The 19,890-nt window shown below is 52.2% G+C and overlaps 1 protein-coding gene across 1 annotated transcript in view; it reads left to right on the top strand.

Annotated features, from left to right (window-relative positions):
* MYO10 (myosin X) overlaps nucleotides 1-19,890 on the top strand; it is a 197,204-nt gene that overhangs the window by 37,997 nt on the left and 139,317 nt on the right. The window contains exon 2 of the mRNA XM_055135527.1: nucleotides 8,301-8,399. Coding sequence (XP_054991502.1) covers nucleotides 8,301-8,399 — 99 coding nt within the window. The remainder of the gene's footprint in view (nucleotides 1-8,300; nucleotides 8,400-19,890) is intronic.

Genomic DNA, 19,890 nt, shown 5'->3' with positions numbered 1-19,890 from the left:
ACTGTGCGCCCCGCCCCCTCCCCCTGCACCCAGGTTAAGGGCGCCAGGAAGCAGCTCTGCCCCCTCGGACCAGGTGTGGCCGGTCCTGCTCGGGCAGGTGGTGAGGGTTTATGGAACTCAGGCAACAGAGTCGCCTCCCGTTCATTAGGGGCTGATGGGTTTTGAAAAACACCTTTATTTATTTTACTGAATCACCGTGAGCTACAGGGTTACAAAGCTGTTCTCGATGTGATTTCTGTGATACAATGTTCCAACACCCATCCCATCACCAGCGTGCATTTCCCACACCAGTGTCCCCAGTATCTTCCCCACGGCCCCCCAGCCTGCCTCTGTGGCAGGCACTTTTCTTCTCTCTCTCTCCCTCTCTTTCTCCCTCCCTCTCTCTATCTTTCTCTCTCTCTCTCCCTCTCCCTCTCTCCCTCCCTCTCTCTCTCCCACCCCTCTCTCCCTCTCTCTCTCTCTCTCTCTCTCTCTCTCTCTCTCTCTCTCTCTCTCTCTCTCTCTCTCTCTCTCTCTCTCTCTCTCTCTCTCTCTCTCTCTCCTCCCTCTGCCCCCCACCCCCTTTTCTGGGCATTCTGGTTTGCAGTACGGATACCGAGAGGTTACTTTGTTTCTCTACCTCCTTTCAGCACATAGTTCTTATCCAGAGTGATCAGCTCCAACTATCATTGTCACAGTGGTCCCTCCTCTATCCCGGCTGCCTTCTCCCTCGACACCTGTGAGGCAGTGGACCGATCATGGACCAGTCCTCCTGGCCCGTGTGTCTACTGTCCTTGGGTGTTAGTCTCACACTGCGTTTTCTTGTAACCCACCCATGAGCTCAGTCCTTCTCTGTCTGTCCCTCCCCGACTCATTTCACTCAGCACGAAACTCTCCAAGTCCATCCATTTAGAAGCGAATTTCATGACTTTCATTTTGGAGAACGTCCTTCATTTGGCCTTGACTTCAGCGCTTTGTTGGGCTCCGAGGCGGCAGTTCCCAGCTAGAACGCTCTGCTCTGCACCCCCAAAATGACTGCCCCGTGCAGAACTTACACAGCTCCGAGCTCCGGAAACCTTGCCGCTACCGAAACCCACTGTGTCCTTGGAGGGGAAGTCGCATCACCTTCCCTGCGGCCGGCAGTCTGTGAGAGTGGAAGGGTCATCCGACGTCCAGCAAGAAGCAGCGTGACGGTGAAGCAGGGGAAAGGCGCCTGTGAAACCCGCCATCCCGCGGTGTTTGTCCATAAGGGTTTGGAATTTAGCCCGTTCCTCAGGGATGTGTGCAAAAATCAGAGCAAGCAAAAGGACTTTGACTGTCGGTTTCAATAGCCACTGGAATGTAGGCTCTTCCTTTCAAATTAGCTGATCTCTTTGGTGTTTTGTTTAGGGGAGGGTGAAAGGGTGGAAAACAGGTTCCATTTCAGGAGCAAATTGTGACTTTTTCACATGGATTGTGGGAAAATCCTGAGGTCCGCAAGGCCTGCTTTGAATTCGAGCCCGAGATGTGTGTTTGGACAAAGAATGTGCTCTTTTCCGTGAATCTGTAATTAGAACAAGCCACACAGCAAGGTATTTAAAGCCCATCATCATTATCTGTCTTGGGGATGGTTTCCCTAAGTTATTTTTAAACGCAGGATTTTTCTTTTTCAGAGTTGGGGAGAGAATCATTTTCGCCATCTGAAGAGGGCTGTAAGCTCTCTTTCAAGGGTGGCCGTGGGTTGAAATCCTGTGTGATGTTTATCTTTTTCTGAGACATCACCCACCTTTTCGGGTGAAGGGTCAGAAGGAAGTGTAGGTTGAGCTGTGTCTCCAGTTGCCATGGTAACAGGAAACAACAACCAGGTAAAATTCCTGGCCCCAGGAGGCCCTGCAAGTCCTTTGTAACTGATAACCGGTCTCTTCCAGGAAGGGTCCCTAACCATTGGGCACATGGGCAACTTCGAAATTCCCACCAGCTCATCTTAATGTTCTCTTTGGCAGGTCTCCTGTGGGGTCTCGAAGCCCCCTGATCTCTGTTTATGGAGAGCAGAGACTTGTTTTTTTAAAAAAAAAATATTTTAATTGAATCGCTGTGAGATACAGCTGGGTTTCAGCCATACGATGTCCCAACACCCATCCCTCTATCGATGTAATTTCCTACCACCCATGACCCCAGTCTCCCTCCCGCCTCTCCCCCACCCCAGCCTGCCTCCATGGTGCTCTGCATCTACTAGCTGTGCACTGCTTTGCCTTTCTAAGAAATGGCCTAGAAATCGGACCCCGCAACTGCATCTCTGGTTTGGGGTGTCTTTCACCTCATGTTTTTGAGATTCATCTCTGCCAGAGATTCTGTCGGGGAGTTATAGAGATTCCTCACCTTTTGTCTCTGCTAGTTGATGGACACTGGAGTGATGTCTAGGATTTGGCTTTGTGAATGATACAGCTATAAATAGCTGCGTACAAGACCTTTTTAATTCCTTTGACTGAGTAGACGTCAACATCTCTAAGGAGAATGGTTAGGACCTGGGGAAGATTCTATTTGCTTTTTTAAGAAACTGCCAAACTATTGTCCAGTGTGTGTGCGTGGTGTGGGTGGTGGGAGTGCCATGTGACACACATATCATCTACTCCCCGTCCTCACCGACCCCTAGTATAATCTATATATCATTTGTCGGTGATAGAAAATGGAGCTTTCTGTGACCCTCCCTTTGAAGAGGAGATGCATTATTTGCCGCCCTTGTACAAAGTCCTCTGAAGATCAAAGAACTCTGGAATTTTTATATGCAAGGGCTTTGTATTGTAAAAATGTTACTTGTAATTATGTGCAGACAGTTCTTAGCTGTCATATTTAACACATAGCGATTAAGAGGAAAACTTGCTCACATTTTAATAAAACGTATATTGTGATCAAACTGGTTCCATCCTCAGAATACTCCATCAGCTTCAAGCTCGCTCTCTGCTGCATTGCCCATGAAATTACCAGCTTTCTTTCACAGTGACAAAATAGAATGTTTGACAGATGTGGGCAAATTTTTCTTCCCCATTTGTACTTCTAGTTTAAAAGTTATCATGTAGCCTCTTCTTTCTTTCCTTTCTTTCTTTCTTTCTTTCTTTCTTTCTTTCTTTCTTTCTTTCTTTCTTTCTTTCTTTCTTTCTTTCTTCTTTCTTTTTCTTTCTCTCTCTCTTTCTTTCTTTCTCTCTCTCTTTCTCTCTTTTTCTTTCTCTCTTTCTTTCTCTTTCTCTTTCTTTCTCTCTTTCTTTCTCTTTCTCTTTCTTTCTTTCTTTCTTTCTTTCTTTCTTTCTTTCTTTCTTTCTTTCTTTCTTTCTTTCTTTCTTTCTTTCTCTGGGCATATGTATTTGATCAGCATAGAAGTTAGAAAGTTTGGGGGAAGTAGATAGTTTGCAGACAAAGCACTTATGTCAAAAATGAAAAGGTGTCACTTTGCAAGTCTGATTCAAGCTGAACTGGCCACCTTCGCCTTTCTGGAAGATCAAAGGGCATGTTTTGAGTGAGCGCTTTTCCCTCTCCACCAGTGCCCTGGCCAATGGGCTCCAGCTTTGAAATCTGGGCAGGATTTGGTCAGGCTGGCTCTTATCAGCAGCTCTTCAAGCCTGTTCATGAGACCTTTGGACTGAGCGAGCGAACTGTGTTTGATGGAGCTGGCCCAACTGTGTCAACAGAGACAGATTTTTACGGGAGCAGGTTCTAAAGTGCCCCGGGGCAGAGACCCCGCAGGCAGTGTGCACTGGTGCCCTGCTGAAGTCAGGAGGTGCATCCTAACCCCTGGTGACGGGACAGTCAGTCATGTCTCATCAGTCGATTCAGCTGATTCTGTTGATTCAGACCAAATAGAGACATTCCGTTGGTTCAGTTGATTCAGACCAAAAAGAGACATTTTAGACATTTAGTCATCGGGAAACACATCTATGTGATACTGGTTTTTGATGAGTAGGACGCAAGTAATGGTCTTAGCATGCAGCAGACTCGAGAGCTGGGACTCTAAGATTCCAGGATGACAGTTCACTGGAATTGGTAATTCCGGATTTGATCCAAAGAAGGGGAAAAAAAAAAGCTGAGAAAAATCCACTTTATTTATTGGACCGAAAATTTCCTTTGGCGTGTCTGCGCTGGTGTTTTGTAGATCTTTGAAAGCTTTCTTGCAATCTTTGATGTGTGGATTAAGCAAGGATAAGACAGATGACTGGCGTGAAGTTCTTTTTCTAAGACATTGCACATCCTGTGCCTTGGGTCTGGAATGTTCTTTGGGAAGCACCTGCTTTCTGATAAGCGATCAGGACTGACAGCTGTGTCACTCTGCTTGGTGTCGCCTTGGGTCCCAGTCTGAAATCCGAGTCAGAGGGACATGTCTGCTTGTGCAGGGTGGAACCTGCTTCCTCCCGCTGCCCGTATTTTTCCTTCTCTAGTTCGTACATGAATGTTTGTGAGTTGAGTGTCTCAACCAGGCCCTCTACTTCCCGCACGTTTCGTTCCTTTCTCGCTGTCTCCACTACTTTCTATGAAAGTTTTAAATGCCATCCTATGGCTTTGCAATGAGAGAGAGAGAGAGAAGAGAGAGAGAGAGAGAGAGAGAGAGAGAGAGAGAGAGAGAGAGAGAGAGAGAGATTGATTTACCTGTCCATGTGTATAATTTGCCTCTTCCTTCCGCCCCTCTGTCTTTCAGAGTCGAGGGGTTAATACTGTGTTTTGTTCCTTTCTCTGTGTTGGTTATTTGTATTTTCCTCGTGAGATAAACTGATAACATGGCATAATCTGTTTCGGGTTTTGTTTCGGGGCCACGCCTAGCTGTGTGCTGAGATCACCCTGACAGCCGCAGGGGACCGTAACGCTGGGATCCAACACGGGTTAGCCATGCGCAAGGCAGACGCCCTCCCTTCTGGACTGTCGCTCAGGCCCTTGCATAATCTCTCTGTAGGGGTCTCCCAGCGGTGCTCAGGGACACACACCTGGTGATGCTTTGTCTCGTGGTGCCCAGTGACGTCGTGCTGCCTGACCCAGTGCTGGGGGCCATCAGGACCACACCTGGTCGTTCTCAGGGGTGCTTGTGGCGTGGGGGACCCAACTCAGAGGCTTCCATAGGCCAAGCACGTGCCCCGCCCCTTGAGCCATCTCCCCCCACTGACACTGCGCTTCTGACGTTTCCCCTCTCAATCACGGAAGGTTTCAACCCCTCCTAGGGGGCTGGGGGTGATGTGAAGATGTTTGAAGTATGGGGTCAGCAACTTCCACTTCCCCTAACAAGGGGCAAGGGAATGACACGGGGAATAAATAGCCAGTGGCTTGTAACAAGGGGACACTAGACATTCCCAGCACTCGTAAGGGCAGGCACGTGAGCAGGTGACAGGTAGCAGCTGTGCACTGGGGCCTTCGGCTACCGACTCCTGATCTTCTCAGACACGCACGGTCGGCCTGTTTGTGCCTGTGGCCTGGCATCCGTGTCCTTCTTGCAGAACCTCGATGCGTGGTGCGTGGCACCCGAGTGCTCTCGCAAATTCAGGGTCTCCTTGCCAGGGAGCCGAGTCACAGTGGGGGTGGCTGTCACGCTAGGCCTGGGGCTGCTGTGTTTGATGTGGATTTTCATATGTCCAGTTTCCTCTCCAGTGAGGTGAGAAAGATCTAACAGCTCCTTCTGATCTACTAGGCATTTGGCTTGTATGGGAAGGAGATAGCGTCTGTCTGTCCGTGTGTGTGTGTGTGTGTGTGTGTGTGTGTGTGTGTGTGTGTGTAAATTGCATGAGGTTACGCATTGTAGAGATTGGACACCTGACTTGGTCATCAGCTGTGTGCCTTAGCAAGGACATCTGCTGAGTTTCCATTCCCTCCTGGAGGTGGGGGAGTCCTGTCCCACCAAGGGTTGGTGAAAGATCTAGCACTCTTTTTTTTTTTTTTGCTTTTTGGGTCACACCCAGCAATGCACAGGGGTCACTCCTGGCTCATGCACTCAGGAATCACCCCTGGCGGTACTCAGGGGACCATATGGGATGCTGGAATTTGAACCCGGGTCGGTCGTGTGCAAGGCAAACGCCCTCCCCGCTGTAGATCTAGCACTCTTGAGGCGCCAGCCCAGAGCCGGGACACTTCATGGGCACAGCAGTACTGGAAGTTACTCTTGTTTCTGTGGGTCAACACAGCTTAAAGTAGGTAAGCTGCCGAGCTCCTTAGAATGATGCGTGCACTTCTGCATTATTCAGCCCTCGTCAGCTCTGCTAAGGAAAGTAGGACTTGATCCCCAAGGCCACATGGCACCTGCGGAGTTGAACACTTAGCCAATCTCTTTTAAGAGATTGGCTTCACGTATCGAAGCAAAACAAACTGCACAGTCCAGTGAGATGAGACAAATATTTGTTTTCACTGCTAGAGAGAGTTTGGTCTGAGTGTCACTGTGAGTGAGAGTGTCGGTCTGTTATTTCCATGGTTGTCTTCGTGTGGGAATTGATGAAATTGTGGAGCAGAGTAGCAATAACTGAGTGGGACACCAAAGCTCATTCCGTCACGTGGGCTGCCATATCATCGTCATAAATGTAACTCCTTTATGACTTGAGTCATCAGAGAGCTGCTGGGAACGTGTCCGTTTTGATCACTTGCCCTTGGAAACAGTTCTCATGGCGTGGAATCAGAGGGCGAGGAAGTTCAGCATCGAAAACGAATTAGGTTGTTTCTTTGGTCTTAAGAGGAAATGAAAAATGGAACTGAGATCAATACCAAAAAATACATACTTGAATTAAAATAGTGGGTCTAGAAGCTGCCATCCTTTGGGCTACACTCCCCAGTGTTGGAATACATCAGGTGTCTCTTGATGAAATCCTTGAAAAATTTATACTAGCAGATTGAATTGGGATGATTTACTAAAAATTTAGACCCCACCCCTTTTTTCATTGAATCGCAGTAATATACACAGTTACAAAGTTGTTCATGATTGGATTTCAGGCATGTAATGTCCCAACACCCGCCCATTCCTCAGTGTACTTTACCGATGGTCCAGTTTCTCTCCTGCTCCCCCCCATGGCAGTGCTCGCTCACTCGCTCTCTCCCTCTCCCTTCCTCTCTCCCTCTCTTCTCCCTCCCTCTCTTCCTCCCTCTCTCCCTTCCTTTCTCCCTCTTTTCTCGCCTCCTTTCTGTCTCCATCTCTCCCTCTCCTTCTCTCCTCCTCTCTTCCTCTTTCTCCCTTTCTTCCTCGCTCCTCTCTCTCCCTCTCTCTCCCCTCTTTCTCTCTCCCTTTCCCTCCCTTCCTCTCTCTCCTCCTCTCTCTCCTTCTCTTCCTTCTCCTCTTTCTCTCTCTCCCTCCCTCTCTCTCCCTCTCTTCCTCTCTCCCTCTCTTCCTCTCTCCCTCTCTGTCTCCCTCTCTTTCTCCTCTTCTCTCTCCCTCTCCCTCCCTCTCTCTCCCTCTCTTCCTCTCTTCCTCTCTCCCTCTCTCTCTTCCTCCTCTTCTCTCTCCCTCTCTCCCTCTCCCTCCCTCTCTCTCCCTCTCTCCCTCTCTCCTCTCCCTCCAGACACCCCTTTCGTGCCCCTTTCTTGGAGTCCAGCTGACCTGTGTATCTGACGTAGGGTGGAGTGTGGGCACTTCTGATGCCCTTCCCATGGGGGTCACGTGTGGGCCCTGGCCAGCGGGGACAGCCACTCCCGGGCTGAGAGTGGCCGGGGGCCTGGTAAGACGGGGGTTTCGGGACCCAGCTCTCTGGGCTCACATGGTTTCTCAGCCCTGCTACTGGACAGGTGTCCTGACTTCATGGCCTCCACTGCTCCCCTATGAAACGGGGGCAGTGCCGTTGCTGGCCCAAAGGGAGCCGGTTAGGGAAACCACGTGACCCCCTAAACGGAGCAACAGTCGGGTGTTTCTGCAGCTCTGGGGCTGCGCTTCTCTCTCTCTCCTCTCTCCCCCCTCCCTCTTCTCTCTCTCTCCCTCTTCTCTCTCTCTCCCTCTTCTCTCTCTCTCCCTCTTCTTTCTCCTCTTCTCTCTCTACTCTCTCTCCCTCCTCTCTTTCCCTCGTCTCTCTCTCCCTCTTCTCTCTCCTCTCTCTCTCCCTCTTCTCTCTCTCCTTCTTCTCTCTCTCTCCTCTCTCTCTATCTCTCTCTCCCTCCCTCTTCTTTCTCCTCTCTCTCCCTCTTCTCTCTCTCTCCCCCTCTTCTCTCTCCTCTCTCTCTCTCTCTCTCTCTCTCTCTCTCTCTCTCCCCCCCTCCCTCCCTCCCTCCCCGATGCTGGAGAAAGATATTTGCTTTTCAGCCTGTTTGTTTCTAGAGGAATATCGTGTGGTGTCACTTCGGGGTGCTGCTTTGCCGCGGCGGGGCCACCAGCTCTAACCCTGCACTTGCTCTGCCCACAGGGAAGCCGGGTCTGGCTGCGGGAGAACGGCCAGCACTACCCCAGCACCGTGAACTCCTGCGCCGAGGGTGTGGTGGTCTTCCGGACAGACTATGGCCAGGTGAGACGCGTCCCTTGCCCCCTCCCGGCCCTGCCGTCCTCCCCAGGTGGGGGGCTTAGGTCAGGGCCTGTGTGCATGCAATGCCCTCTGCCCTCCCAGCCCCCACCCCCAACACCTTCCTCCCCGGGTTCCTACACTGGGCAGCAGTCGAGCATTGAGCAGCGCCGGGGCAGGCTGCTGCGAGCCTTGTGTGTACCGTGCCGGTGGGCGCCGGGAGACCCTCGCCTGCAGCCCTGGGGTCTCGCCGGGAAACCAGAAGCGCCGGGTGCCAGCAGTGCCAGAGCACGTGCTCAGGGCGATGTTCGCAGATCCTGTGTGTTGCCACCGGCCCTTCCGTTCTGAGACTTACGGGCCTTGAGATAGTTCAGTGGTTAGGGTCATGAGCCCGGTGCCACCCGGTCCTCCAAGCATCACAGGTGCGGCCCCAGGAGCCCCCAGAGGATCCTGGGTGTGGTGCAGGTAGCCCGCACTGCAGGCCGGAAGGCACCGTGCCCCCGGGCCCTTGCACTGAGCTGCTGCTGGGCTGAGAGTCACCCATGGGGCTTTCTGGCCTCCCGGCTCCGCGAGGGAGCCCCCTTCCTGGCCCCGCATGCTGGCACATCAGCTGTGTGTCGGCCGGCGGGGCGTGTCCAGGTGGCCTGGCTCCGCTACGGCTCACCCAGGCCCGCGCCACCTCCTCCCTCCCCTCAGCCCACTGGAGATGTGTCCTCTGTCGGGGGGTCCCACTGCCCCTCGCTCTGCTCGTTAGCATGGAAAAGAAAGAACATACCAAGCACACGCGGTGAAACAAAATCATGTTTCTGCTGGAGCGATCATATAGCGGGGAGGGCGTTTGTCTTGTGCACGGCTGTCTGAGGGTCGATCCCCAGCATCCCATATGGTCTCCAAGCCTGCCAGATGTAATTCCTGAGCACAGAGCCAGGAGTAACCCCTGAGTACTGCCAGGTGTGGCCCAAAAAGCAAACAACAAAAAAGAAATCCAGGACCAGGCTTGTGGATTACATTTGGTCAATAGTGATAAAAGATGTCTTCAATATATTTTTTTAAAGACACAAGTAAATATTTATTTATTTTGCTTTTGGGGTCATACCTGGCGATGCACAGGGGTTACTCCTGGCTCTGCACTCAGGAATTACTCCTGGTAGTGCTCGGGGGACCCTATGGGATGCTGGGGATTGAACCCAGGTCGGCCGTGTGCAAGGCCAACACCCTACCCACTGTACTATCACTCCAGCCCCAAAGATGTCTTCCTTTTAGTAAGGAAATTGGTTTTAATGTGGCTCCTGGTCCCTCACTCAGACACATGCCCACATTTAGAGCCAGAGACGCCAAGGAACACATCTGGCCTTGTTGAGAAGCAGACAAAGAAATGCCGCGTAGCGGGCAGAGGGACGGTATAGCAGGGAGGGAGCGCGCCTCGCATGTGGCTGACCCAGCGTCCATTCCCGGCACACCACATGATCCCCTGAGCAGTGCCAGGAGTGATTCTTGAGTGCGGACCCAAGAGTAACCCTGGATTATCACCAGGTGTGGGCCCAAAACCAAAAAAGAAAAGAAAAGCCCTCCATATATGCACATATGCACACGGTGCATGAAGACTCAGCTCTGAGGGAAGGTGAAAGTGCTCCGTGGGGCCAGAGAGATGGGACAGGAGGTCAGGCACTTGCCCCCAAATGTGGCCTAACCTGGTTTGAATTCCTGGCACTACATATGGTCCCCCAGCGACTGCCGGAGATTGGGCCTGAGCACAGAGCCGAGAGTAGTCCTGAGCACTGCCAGGTGTAGCCCCAAACCTCCCCCTCTCAAAAAAAAAAAAAAAAAACCCAAGATCTCTTCAGTTTGCTGGAAATGGGATGGAACTGTCAAGTATCACGTTGAGCAAAATGTACCAGAGGGGTAGGGAGGAAGAGTGGTTGGTGCCGCTCGTGTGCAGTACAGAGAGAAGCAGAGCAGGCGACTGGACTATCAAACAATGACAAACCCTTGGCCTTTGGCTGCACACCTGAGAAATGGGGCCTGGGGGGACGGGAGAAAAACCAGAAGGGACGCGGGGACAGAAATGGAAGGTGTTGGGCTCGTTGGTGGAGGTGAAGGTGTCCTAACTCTGTGCCTCCAAGCCATCAATGCTAACACTGGTAGCCATGCTGTCTGCACTACAAAAAATCAATTTTTTTAAAATTGAGAATTGCTGCAAGGAAACAAATTCTAAGCTAGAACTCAGTAGGCATCTGGAGCACCCTCCAGTGTGCCAATAAAGGCTTTCGCTGGAATTAGAGAAAGGTATCCTGTTTGTTTTGCATCATGGGAGGCTGGAGGGGGTGGCTTGCGCTCTCCGGGGCAGGAGAGCCAGAGCAGGGCGAAGGTGGGCGATTATGGCCTTCCTGGAGCCCATCCCGTGACCCTCGCTGTCCGACTCTCCGACTCTTATCACGCTCAGCATGGAAGAGAGAAGTCTCATGAAAACGAGACCTGGCAAGGTGTCAGGAGAACTGGCTCCTTCTAGAGGCTTCTGGAGAATTCCTTCCTATCCGTATTTCTTGGCTCATGGCCCTCCCTCTTCCTTCAAAGCCAGCGATGTAGCATCTTGCCTCTGTCACCGTTACACTGACTTTCCTTAGACTCAGTTCTCCCTGCCTCTGCTTTATTAGGACACTTGTGGTTTCAGTGGGCCCAGGGGACGATCCACTAATCACATGCCCACGGTCAGCATTTTAATACGCTCTTGAATGCTGGGAAAGGAACAGGCTACTGGAGCCGTCGATGGAGAAATCTCCCAAGAGGTCTATGGATCGACCAAAGGAAAACATGCGGTGTTCTTTCTCCACGAAGTGGGAGTTGTGCTAGTTCCCCATTCCGCTGAGAGCTGAAAGGAACAGTCTGAGCCCTATGAAAGCCAGAGGCTTTCTCTAACTGCCTCTCTCAGTGTAGCCTTCAAAAGAGGAGCCTCTGTGAATCGTTACGCTGAGAAATGATGTAGGAGGATAGAGATAGGCCACCGGGCAAGGCATTGGCCTTGCGTGCAGCTGTCCAGGATCCCGTTTGGTCCCTGACACCACTGGGTGTGGCCCAAAGCAAACAAACAAAGTAGGAGGTGGGGTGGAGAATGGAGATAGGAAGCCTTTAAGCACCTGCACGTGACCTGCCCTTGACCCCAGCCCCTTCCTGCTCCCCCTCCCATCCCTCCCACCCCTCTTCACATCCTTGTTCTTCCTTTTCCCGCCCGTCCCCCTTTCCCCTTGCCAGATTTTCATGTTAATTTAAAATTCCATCCTATGCCAACATTTAAACTGCCACAGGTCAGTGGGAGGAACATAAAAGACCTAAAGACTCACATTCAACTTAAAACTTACATTATATTGTATGTGGAACACTTTCAGGTAGAAAAAGGAACATGCAGAGTGACAGACTAGAAATATAACTGGGCGTCTTGCTGGTCTGGGGGCACCCCCCACCCCCCCGCCATGTAGTCAGGACTTATTTCTTGGATGACAGGTCTTTGCACAGAAGTTTACAGGAGCAGATTTTTAGAAACCCCCAACAGTCCTGCTGGCTACAGACACGGCTGGAAGATCCACTCTTGTGAAAGTGGGAAAGACCCTGAATGACTGATTTGTTTCTAGAACATTCTTGGGATATGACTCTCAACGCCCTTCTGGGCCATTGTAGATTTGAGGAATAAGTTCTAAATTAGATTTTTCACTTTGAGAGTGAGCTATTTTATTCTCTTCTCTAAAAAGAGCCTAATTGGATTGCTCTGAAGTAGCCCAGAGAGACATCAATTCACCTAATTGTGTGTTAAAGGAGCTCTGTTTAACCCACCCCAGTAAACTGAATAATCTCGCTGCTCTGCGATGCCCCCCCCCCCTTGGGGTCTGTGTGGGCTCTGTCTGTCCTGTCTATATGTGGGGTCTTCCAAAATCTTTTGTAGCTGGGGATTTATTTGTCCTTATGTATAAGTAAATACCCTCTTCTCTGTTCCTGTTTGCAAAACCTGTATAATTAAGCCTGGTTTGAAGTTCTTTATTAAGCCATGAAACTGCTGGATACTTTCAAAGCATTTGCCACTAGCCCCAAAGTCCAGTTGCTTAAGTTGCACAGGAAGTGCAGGACTGGCCCGTTCAGCCTCCCCCAGAAACCCGTCTCGTCCCTTTTTGGGGGTGACCTGGCTTTGATTCACTGGGTCCAGCCCTGTGATTGTGGGGAATGGAGCTGTCGCCTCTGCCCCCCTGAAGCAAGCCTGCCTGTGTACCCCCTGGGAAACGGACAGCTGGCAGAGCAGCCCCTTCCGCGTCAACTCCCAGGAACCTCCGAGCCCCCAAACCAGGAACCGGACCCCAGACCCTTTTAACGGGCGCGTGCTTCCAGCTGGAGGCTGGAGCCGGCGGGCAGTTGTCACTGTGAGGAAGTGGGTCCTGGATGCCCGGAGGCGCTCTTGTCGGGACAAAGGGGACAGCTGTCCAGTCAAGGACAGATTTCAACTTGGCCTCGGTGGACATGATGCAGCTTGAGTCCCGCTGGCGGGACTGTCTGAGGCGAGGCGCGCCTGGAGCATCTCTGACGTCAGCAGGAAGGCCCTTTCCCCTGCTATAAGCAGAGCAGAGAGTAGACGCGCCTTTGCACGGCCACAGACAGCTCGCGGGGACTGTGTGCCCGGGAATGTGCAGCCACACAGCACCAGCTGTTGGCAGAGAGCAGCTGGGAGGAGGTGAGTGGACGGCAGCTGCCCGGGTCCAAGGTGGGTGGCCAGTAGAAGGGATGGGGGGGGGGCAAGGGGACCTCCAGGGACCTATGGGCCTATGGGGCTCATTCACTGGGCAAACTCAGTGACACCACAAGCGGTGCTTCGGAGCCCAGGTCTGGAGTCACAGGGCAACTTTTCTTCAGAGAAGCTCAAGATGCTTTCACGTACCTTGAGCTTCAATGCCCTGGAGGGCCCTGCCACACTTTCCTCCGTGTGCCTTATGGAACCGGGTCTGATGTTGAGGCCTTTAATCCATTTTGATCTGTCTTTTGTGCGTGGCGTTAAATAGAGGTCTGAGTTCATTTTTTCACATGAGCCTGCCCGGTTTCCCCAGCACCGCTTGTTAAAGAGACTTTCCTTGCTCTGCTTCTTCCTCCCCTATCAAAGAGTAAATGAGCACTTGAGGTCTGTATCAGGATATTCAGCTCTGTTTATTGGTTTGTGGATCTGTCTTTATTTCAATGCCATGCTGTTTTAATTGCTATCGCTTTGTAGTACAGTTTGGAGTTGGGGAAGGCGATAGATGTCTCCCATCTTTTTTCCCCCAAGGATTGCTTTAGCTATAATATGGGGATTGCTTGTTCCGTGTGAAGTTTAGGAGTTATTTTTTTGGTTTTTTTTTTTTTTGGTCTATTTCTTTGAAAAATGACATTGGTATCCTTAACCGCGATGAAATCTGTAGAATGCTTTGGGGGGTATTGCCATTTGGACGATGTTAATTCTCCCGATCTATGAGCGGTCTCCATTTCCTCATGTCTGGAATATCTTTCCTGGTGTTGCTTTCAGAAGTCCCAGGGTAGGTCCAGAGGCAAGTGAGTAAGGCATTGGCCTTGCCCGGGACTGACCTGGGTTCAGTGCCCAGCACCCCAGGTGGGCCCCAAAGCTCTGCCAGGAGTGATCCCTGAACTCAGAGCCAGGAATAAGCCCTGAGAACCCCCGGCTGTGGCCCCACATGAAACAGAATAATGACCAAAAGGAAATCCCAGTGCGTTAGGAATGTGGGGTGGGAGGCGGTCACTCCCCAAAGTCCCCGGGACCGTATGGGCTGAGGCTCTGCTTTGGATGCTGGGCAGGAGATGCCAGGGACGTGAGTCCACTGACCCGTGCTGAGCAGTTGGCAGTGGCCGGTGATGGGCACGTGGGAGAGTCGGGGTTGCCCCATGGGGGGGTGAGGTACCTCTCTCCACTCAGCCCTGGGAAGGGGGGCTGAGTAACAGTAATGGCAGGGGGGGGGGTGTGTGAGAGAGAGAGAGAGAGTGGGTAAGAGTGTGTATGTGAGTGTGTGGTGTATGTGTGAGTGTAAGTATGTGTGAGAGAGCGTGTGTGTGCGTGCGCGTGTGTATGAGTATAAGAGCTCATGTGTGAAAGCATGTGTGTGCGCATATGTGTAAGAAAGAGTGCGAGGGGAGGACGATGTTTCCCTGCCTCTTGGTTCCCGGGAACGCCACGGAGAGTGGCTTAGACCCCGGGAGAGTTGACGGGGACCGGAAATGAACCCGCTTTGGGCCTTGACCCCGCCGAGGTTGTGGAGCCACAGAGACCACCGGCCCATGGCATTCGCCCTTTTGACTCTTCACTTGTATCATTTGTCATCCCGTTGATCTTCGATTTGCTCGAGCAGGCGCAAGTCACGTCTCCATTTGTCCCTGTCACTTGCTAGTGTAGCCCAATGATATCTGCTCGCTCCAGGAACATGAAGAGCCTCAAACTGTTCATTCAGGGTTTTGACAAAGAAGTCTGACCATCTCCTAGGTGGACGGCCATGCAGTCTTTTGACATCCCGTAGAATCCAGTAAGTTATAACTCTAGTCCAGCGGTCATTTCTGAACCGCATTACGTGTCCGGCCCATCTGATTTTTGACGCCTTGGCAAACGAGACAGCGTCCTTGACTCTTGAGTGTCAACAGTCTATCTTCACTCCCATTCCTTCCCGTTCCAGTCATCACATGATGTTCTCGAGGGTGGCACTGAAGAGTTTCGGTGAAATGGTATCACCAAACCATTTTGACTCTAGTGGATAAATAAATCTATTGTCCCTGTGCTGCAAACCGGTGTGAATCCTCACCTGATGCCCTTGACGGGGTCTTTGAAACTGCTGTGACTTTGGGCACAGTCGGGTCCGTGATCGACGCTGATTTTGTTCACCATAAGTCAGAATTTCCTTTCCCCCCATTGGTGTTCCAAGGGACGGCGTTGGTTACAGCCTGCTCTCCTGACCCCAGTGCCGCTGAGCCCTTCTGGGCTCCCCAGGGCTCACTGCATGTGACCGTCACTTCCAGGACCCCTCACTAAGACTCCGGGCCTCCACCCCAAGGGGGTCTTGGCCGGCAGCCACAGAGGAGGGGGAATGGTCACTGTGACCCCGTGCTAGTAGGTAGACTCATTGTCACGCCTTGTCCTTCTGTTTTCGCTGTGAAGGGGAAGCCTTCCCCAAGAGGAGAAGGGTCAGCGGCTGGAGTGATGGAGCAATAACAGAGCGGGGAGGGCGTTTGCCTTGCACACAGCCGACCCGGGTTCAACCCCCAGCATCCCAAATGGTCCACCGAGCACTGCCAGGAGTAATTCCTGAGTGCAGAGCCAGGAATAACCCCTGTGAGTCGCCGGGTGTGACCCAAGAAGAAGAAAAAAAAGAGAAAGGAGGTCAGTGTCCCTACAACACATTCCCCACCAGCCCTGGAGTTTCCGGTTCAGCGAAGCCCAGGTGGGCCTTGAACCTGGCGCTTCTCACCGGTTCCCAGGTGGTGCCGCTGCTCCTGCAGCCCGGAAGCCGTAGCTGGGAGCCAGCTGGGCACCCTCGAGCGGGGGGCTGTTGTGGATTGACTTATTTTTCATCCATGTTCCAAATTAGAGCCTCCCATGCACAGTCCAGGTCCCCTTTGCGGCCACGTCGCCGGGCAGGGATCTTTCTGGAACAGGGCTGGATCAGAAACCAGCCGTGTCTGTGAGCCGAGTTGTCCAGGCCGACACCTCCCTGCGTTCGGGGTGACCTGTGGTCACGTGCTGTGTCTGGGTTCATGAAGTGGCTTTTCCAGGGCTTATGCGGCATTAAAAAAAAAAAAAAAAGCCAGAGTGGTATGTTAGTGCTCAGGGAATCACTTCCGGCGGGGTTGAACCTAGGTTGGCCGCAAGCAAGGCAAGGGCCTTCCCCCCTGTCCTCTGGCTCCAGCTCTGGCTCTCATTTCCTGAGTGAACTGCCGAAGCCCGAGAAGGCGGCCGAGGCCCTCGCAGCCGTGAGGAGAGCTTCCACGCTTGCGCTGGCCAGCCGGATGCTTGCTCCGCTGTCTCTGCACACTTCCCGTACTGCCCCAGCCCGGAGCCTGTGGCCCTTGTTAGGTGGCTGATGTTTGTTCCACCACATTCACCCAGTTCCAGTACCGCCCTGGTGAGCGCCCTGACCCACATCAGGCGGCCAATCAGAAAGGGGTCCCCAGCTGCGGGGGAACGGGTGGGATGATGTAGGGTGCAGAAGGGGAGGGAACATTCACTCCAGGTCATGCCTCAGCACGTGTGTTCCAAAACCACCTCACCCCTAGTTGGTGAGCCTGTAGGGCCTCCCCCAGCCCCCAGCACTGCTCAGAGCTGGGGGCGCCTGAGCCAGAGGACCTTGGCGTGATTGATCCCTTGGTAGTCTCCACGTGGTCCGAGACACAACGCGCGCCGCACGGTTCTTTCTTTGGAGCTTGTTTCCAAAGGCCACTTCATGCCTGTTCATTTTTGTGCCTGTGCTGGAGATCGAATTACTCTTTCACAGCAGTGCACCACCTAGTAGCTACGACTCGGATTATGTGCCTGGACTTTGGAGGGGAGATGTGTCCCTAAGGGGGTCCTGGAGGAAGACTTTGTAGCTGGTTTGTGCAATACGCCCATAAAACTCTCGTACCACTGCATTTGTAAGCTGAGCATATGGACCCCATTAGGAGTTCCGAAAGCAGTGGCTTCAGTTTCACATGTTCAAGTAGGTCTTTAATCTAGCTGCTGTTTGGGTGTTCCAAATGGTTCTTGTAAGAAATTTTGAAATAATTAATAGAATTTCGGAGTCTTTCAGTGAGGGTAACTGAGTAGCTCCCCCTGGGGAATTCCAGTCTGTTCCTCTTCTGGAATGATCTTCTGTTCCCAAATGTATCCGTCATCCAGCCCCGTGTCAAAGTGTGAGACATCTGTCCCCACCCATCTGCCCCGGCTCCCGTGGAGGGCGTCCGTGAACAGATGTTCACTGGGTGATCTCCAGATTCATTCCCTCCTGTTACCAGGGGCCGGCACAGATGTGGTGCCCGGCTTCAGGAAGCTTCCGGAACATAGCACTTGAAAGATTACAGGCCACTGGGGAATGTTGCCTGCATGCCTCTGGAACAGACGGATCCTGTCTGGTTCACTTAATTTCCTACCTCCAGCAGTGGTAAGTCCAAGAGAAAAACACGGCCAATTCAATGGGAGCATTCTTTTTTTTTTTTTTTTCTGACTCAGAAAATGTTCATAATGAAAAACGTGAGGATGACTCATTTAAAATGTCACCCCCTCCTCATCTGCCCTTTTTACAAACCTTCCGGCGTTACCAGAGCCTTCCACGCCTGTGCTGGAGAAGCAAGAGGGAGAAAAAGATGCCAAGAGGCCCAGGATCCAAATCCCCGCACGTTTTGCGTACTTCCCCCTCCGGACATTCTTTGCAATAGGATGCGATGATGTAAATCGCAGAGAGAAATTATTCTTGCCACTTGGGGAAAGTTGTCCTCAGAAGGATCTATTATTGGCACATTGCTATCTTTGATGAAGATCTTAAAATAGTTTGCAGATGGTTGCTCTTAGCCGAAAGCGCCAAAGAGGCCAGAGCCACATTTTAGCACTTAGGGAGTGTGATTAATTAATAACGTCTATGAGTTGGAGCTGCGGTCTGAAATGAAAAGGAATCGAACGTCTTTGCATTTAAAATCTGCATGGCAGCATCGTTCATATTCCACACCATCTAGGCCGAGGAAAGTAGGTAATTCAGTGGCTTGTGTTTTCAGGAGTATACAACCCTCATTGCCATTCTGAAAGGCTTATTCTTTGGGTTTATGGGGTCACCCGCCCTCTGCTTCTTGGGACTCTGGACACTTGGGGCTCTGGACTCTGCACTGAGGAACTACCCCAGGGGACCACAGGGGAAGCCAGGGATTGAACTCAGGTCGGCCACCTTTAAGGCAAGTGACTGACCTCAACAATTTGGGGATACTTTTAGAGGAGAGGTGCAGGCTGTCGTAGGAGCAGTTGATGCATGTGTTGGTCACACAGATGGGGACATCCTGACCATCCAGACAGGATTCACGGAGAGAGTGGCAGCCCTGCCGAGTGACTGGTTCGCTTAGTCTGACATCATGATCAGCCTCCATCTGCGAAAAGAGCAAGGCTGTAGGTTTTATTTACTTAGTTTATTTTTGCTTTTTTGGGGGTCACATCCAGCGATGCACAGGGGTTCCTCCTGGCTCTGCACTCTGGAATTACTCCTGACGGTGCTCAGAGGACCATATGGGATGCTGGGGACTGAACCCAGGTCAGCCGCGTAAAAGGCAAACACCCTCTCCGCTGTACCATCGCTCCAGCCCCAAGGCTGTAGGTCTTCGAGGTGACGATCACCTCCTTTCCTAACCAGCTGAGGGGCTGGGGCATTCCCTCATCCAGGTGAGACAGGCCCTCTCTGCCCTGACACAGAGACACAGATAGGGCTTTATCTGATGACCCCGGATGCGGGGCTGGGCGGAGGGCAGGGGAGGCTGAAGGGCAGGCCCAGAGGAGCGGCTCGGGGGCAGGCTTCTGACTCTGCCCTCTGAGATCACACCTGGCTGGGCTCAGGGGACCGAGTGTGGTACCCGGAACTGAACCTGGCCGGCAGTGTGCGAGCAGGCGCCATTCCTGCCGTATCCCCGCGCTGAGCCTGGGTGTGTGTGCTCGGGGACTGTGCCCGGGTGAGCTGCGTGCCAACTGCGACCTTTCCTGGATGGTCTTGGCTCACTACACTGATATCTGTGTCTCGGTGGCCGTTCTTCAAGTCTCACCAGTGCTTAGAAAGCCTTTTCAGATCGCCACAAGTAAACTAGGGAGTGGCCTCACTCACGTGCCTGTGTGTTTCCTGTTAAAATTCACTTGTGGGGCTGCCCTTGGAGATGATGCTTAGCTAAACTCTGGACCCTGTAGTGCTTGGTGGCAGTGCTGGTCACATCTTTGTTTTTGTTTGTGTGTGTGTGTGTGTTTTTTTTTTTTTGCTTTTGGGCGATGCACAGGGGTTACTCCTGGCGGTGCTCGGGGGACCAGATGGGTTGCTGGGAATTGAAGCTGGTTTGGCCGTGTGTAAGGCAAACGCCCTCCCTACTGTGCTATCGCTCCAGCCCCCACATTGTATTTCTTAAGTTTCTATTTTCCGCTCTGATGTTCCCAGCAAGCCAGAGATGGATGATGATTTTGAAATATGAATGACCACAGGAGGCGGCTCTGCCCCAGAGTCCCTGTGGGCCAGAAAACCAGGATGTCAGTGTCTAAGGGGCACCCAGGCCCTAGAGGATCCAATTCTTGGTGGTCACGTGGCCTCTCGTTTGCTCCCTCTCCCTGCCACCCTCCTGCTCACCAGGCGGCCCAGACCACCGGTTTTTAAAGTGTCATTTATGCACATCTGTGTCAGCATGTCCCTGCCGGAGAGAGTTTGGGGATCGGCCAGAAGCTGGGGCCTAACCGTCTGGGGTAAAGGGAAGTTAGGTGACTCGGGGTGACATTCCTGAGGCC

This window comes from Sorex araneus, chromosome 1 (genome assembly GCF_027595985.1).
Source record: "Sorex araneus isolate mSorAra2 chromosome 1, mSorAra2.pri, whole genome shotgun sequence".
Lineage (NCBI taxonomy): Eukaryota > Metazoa > Chordata > Mammalia > Eulipotyphla > Soricidae > Sorex > Sorex araneus.
This window is presented reverse-complemented; position numbering and strand designations above follow the sequence as displayed.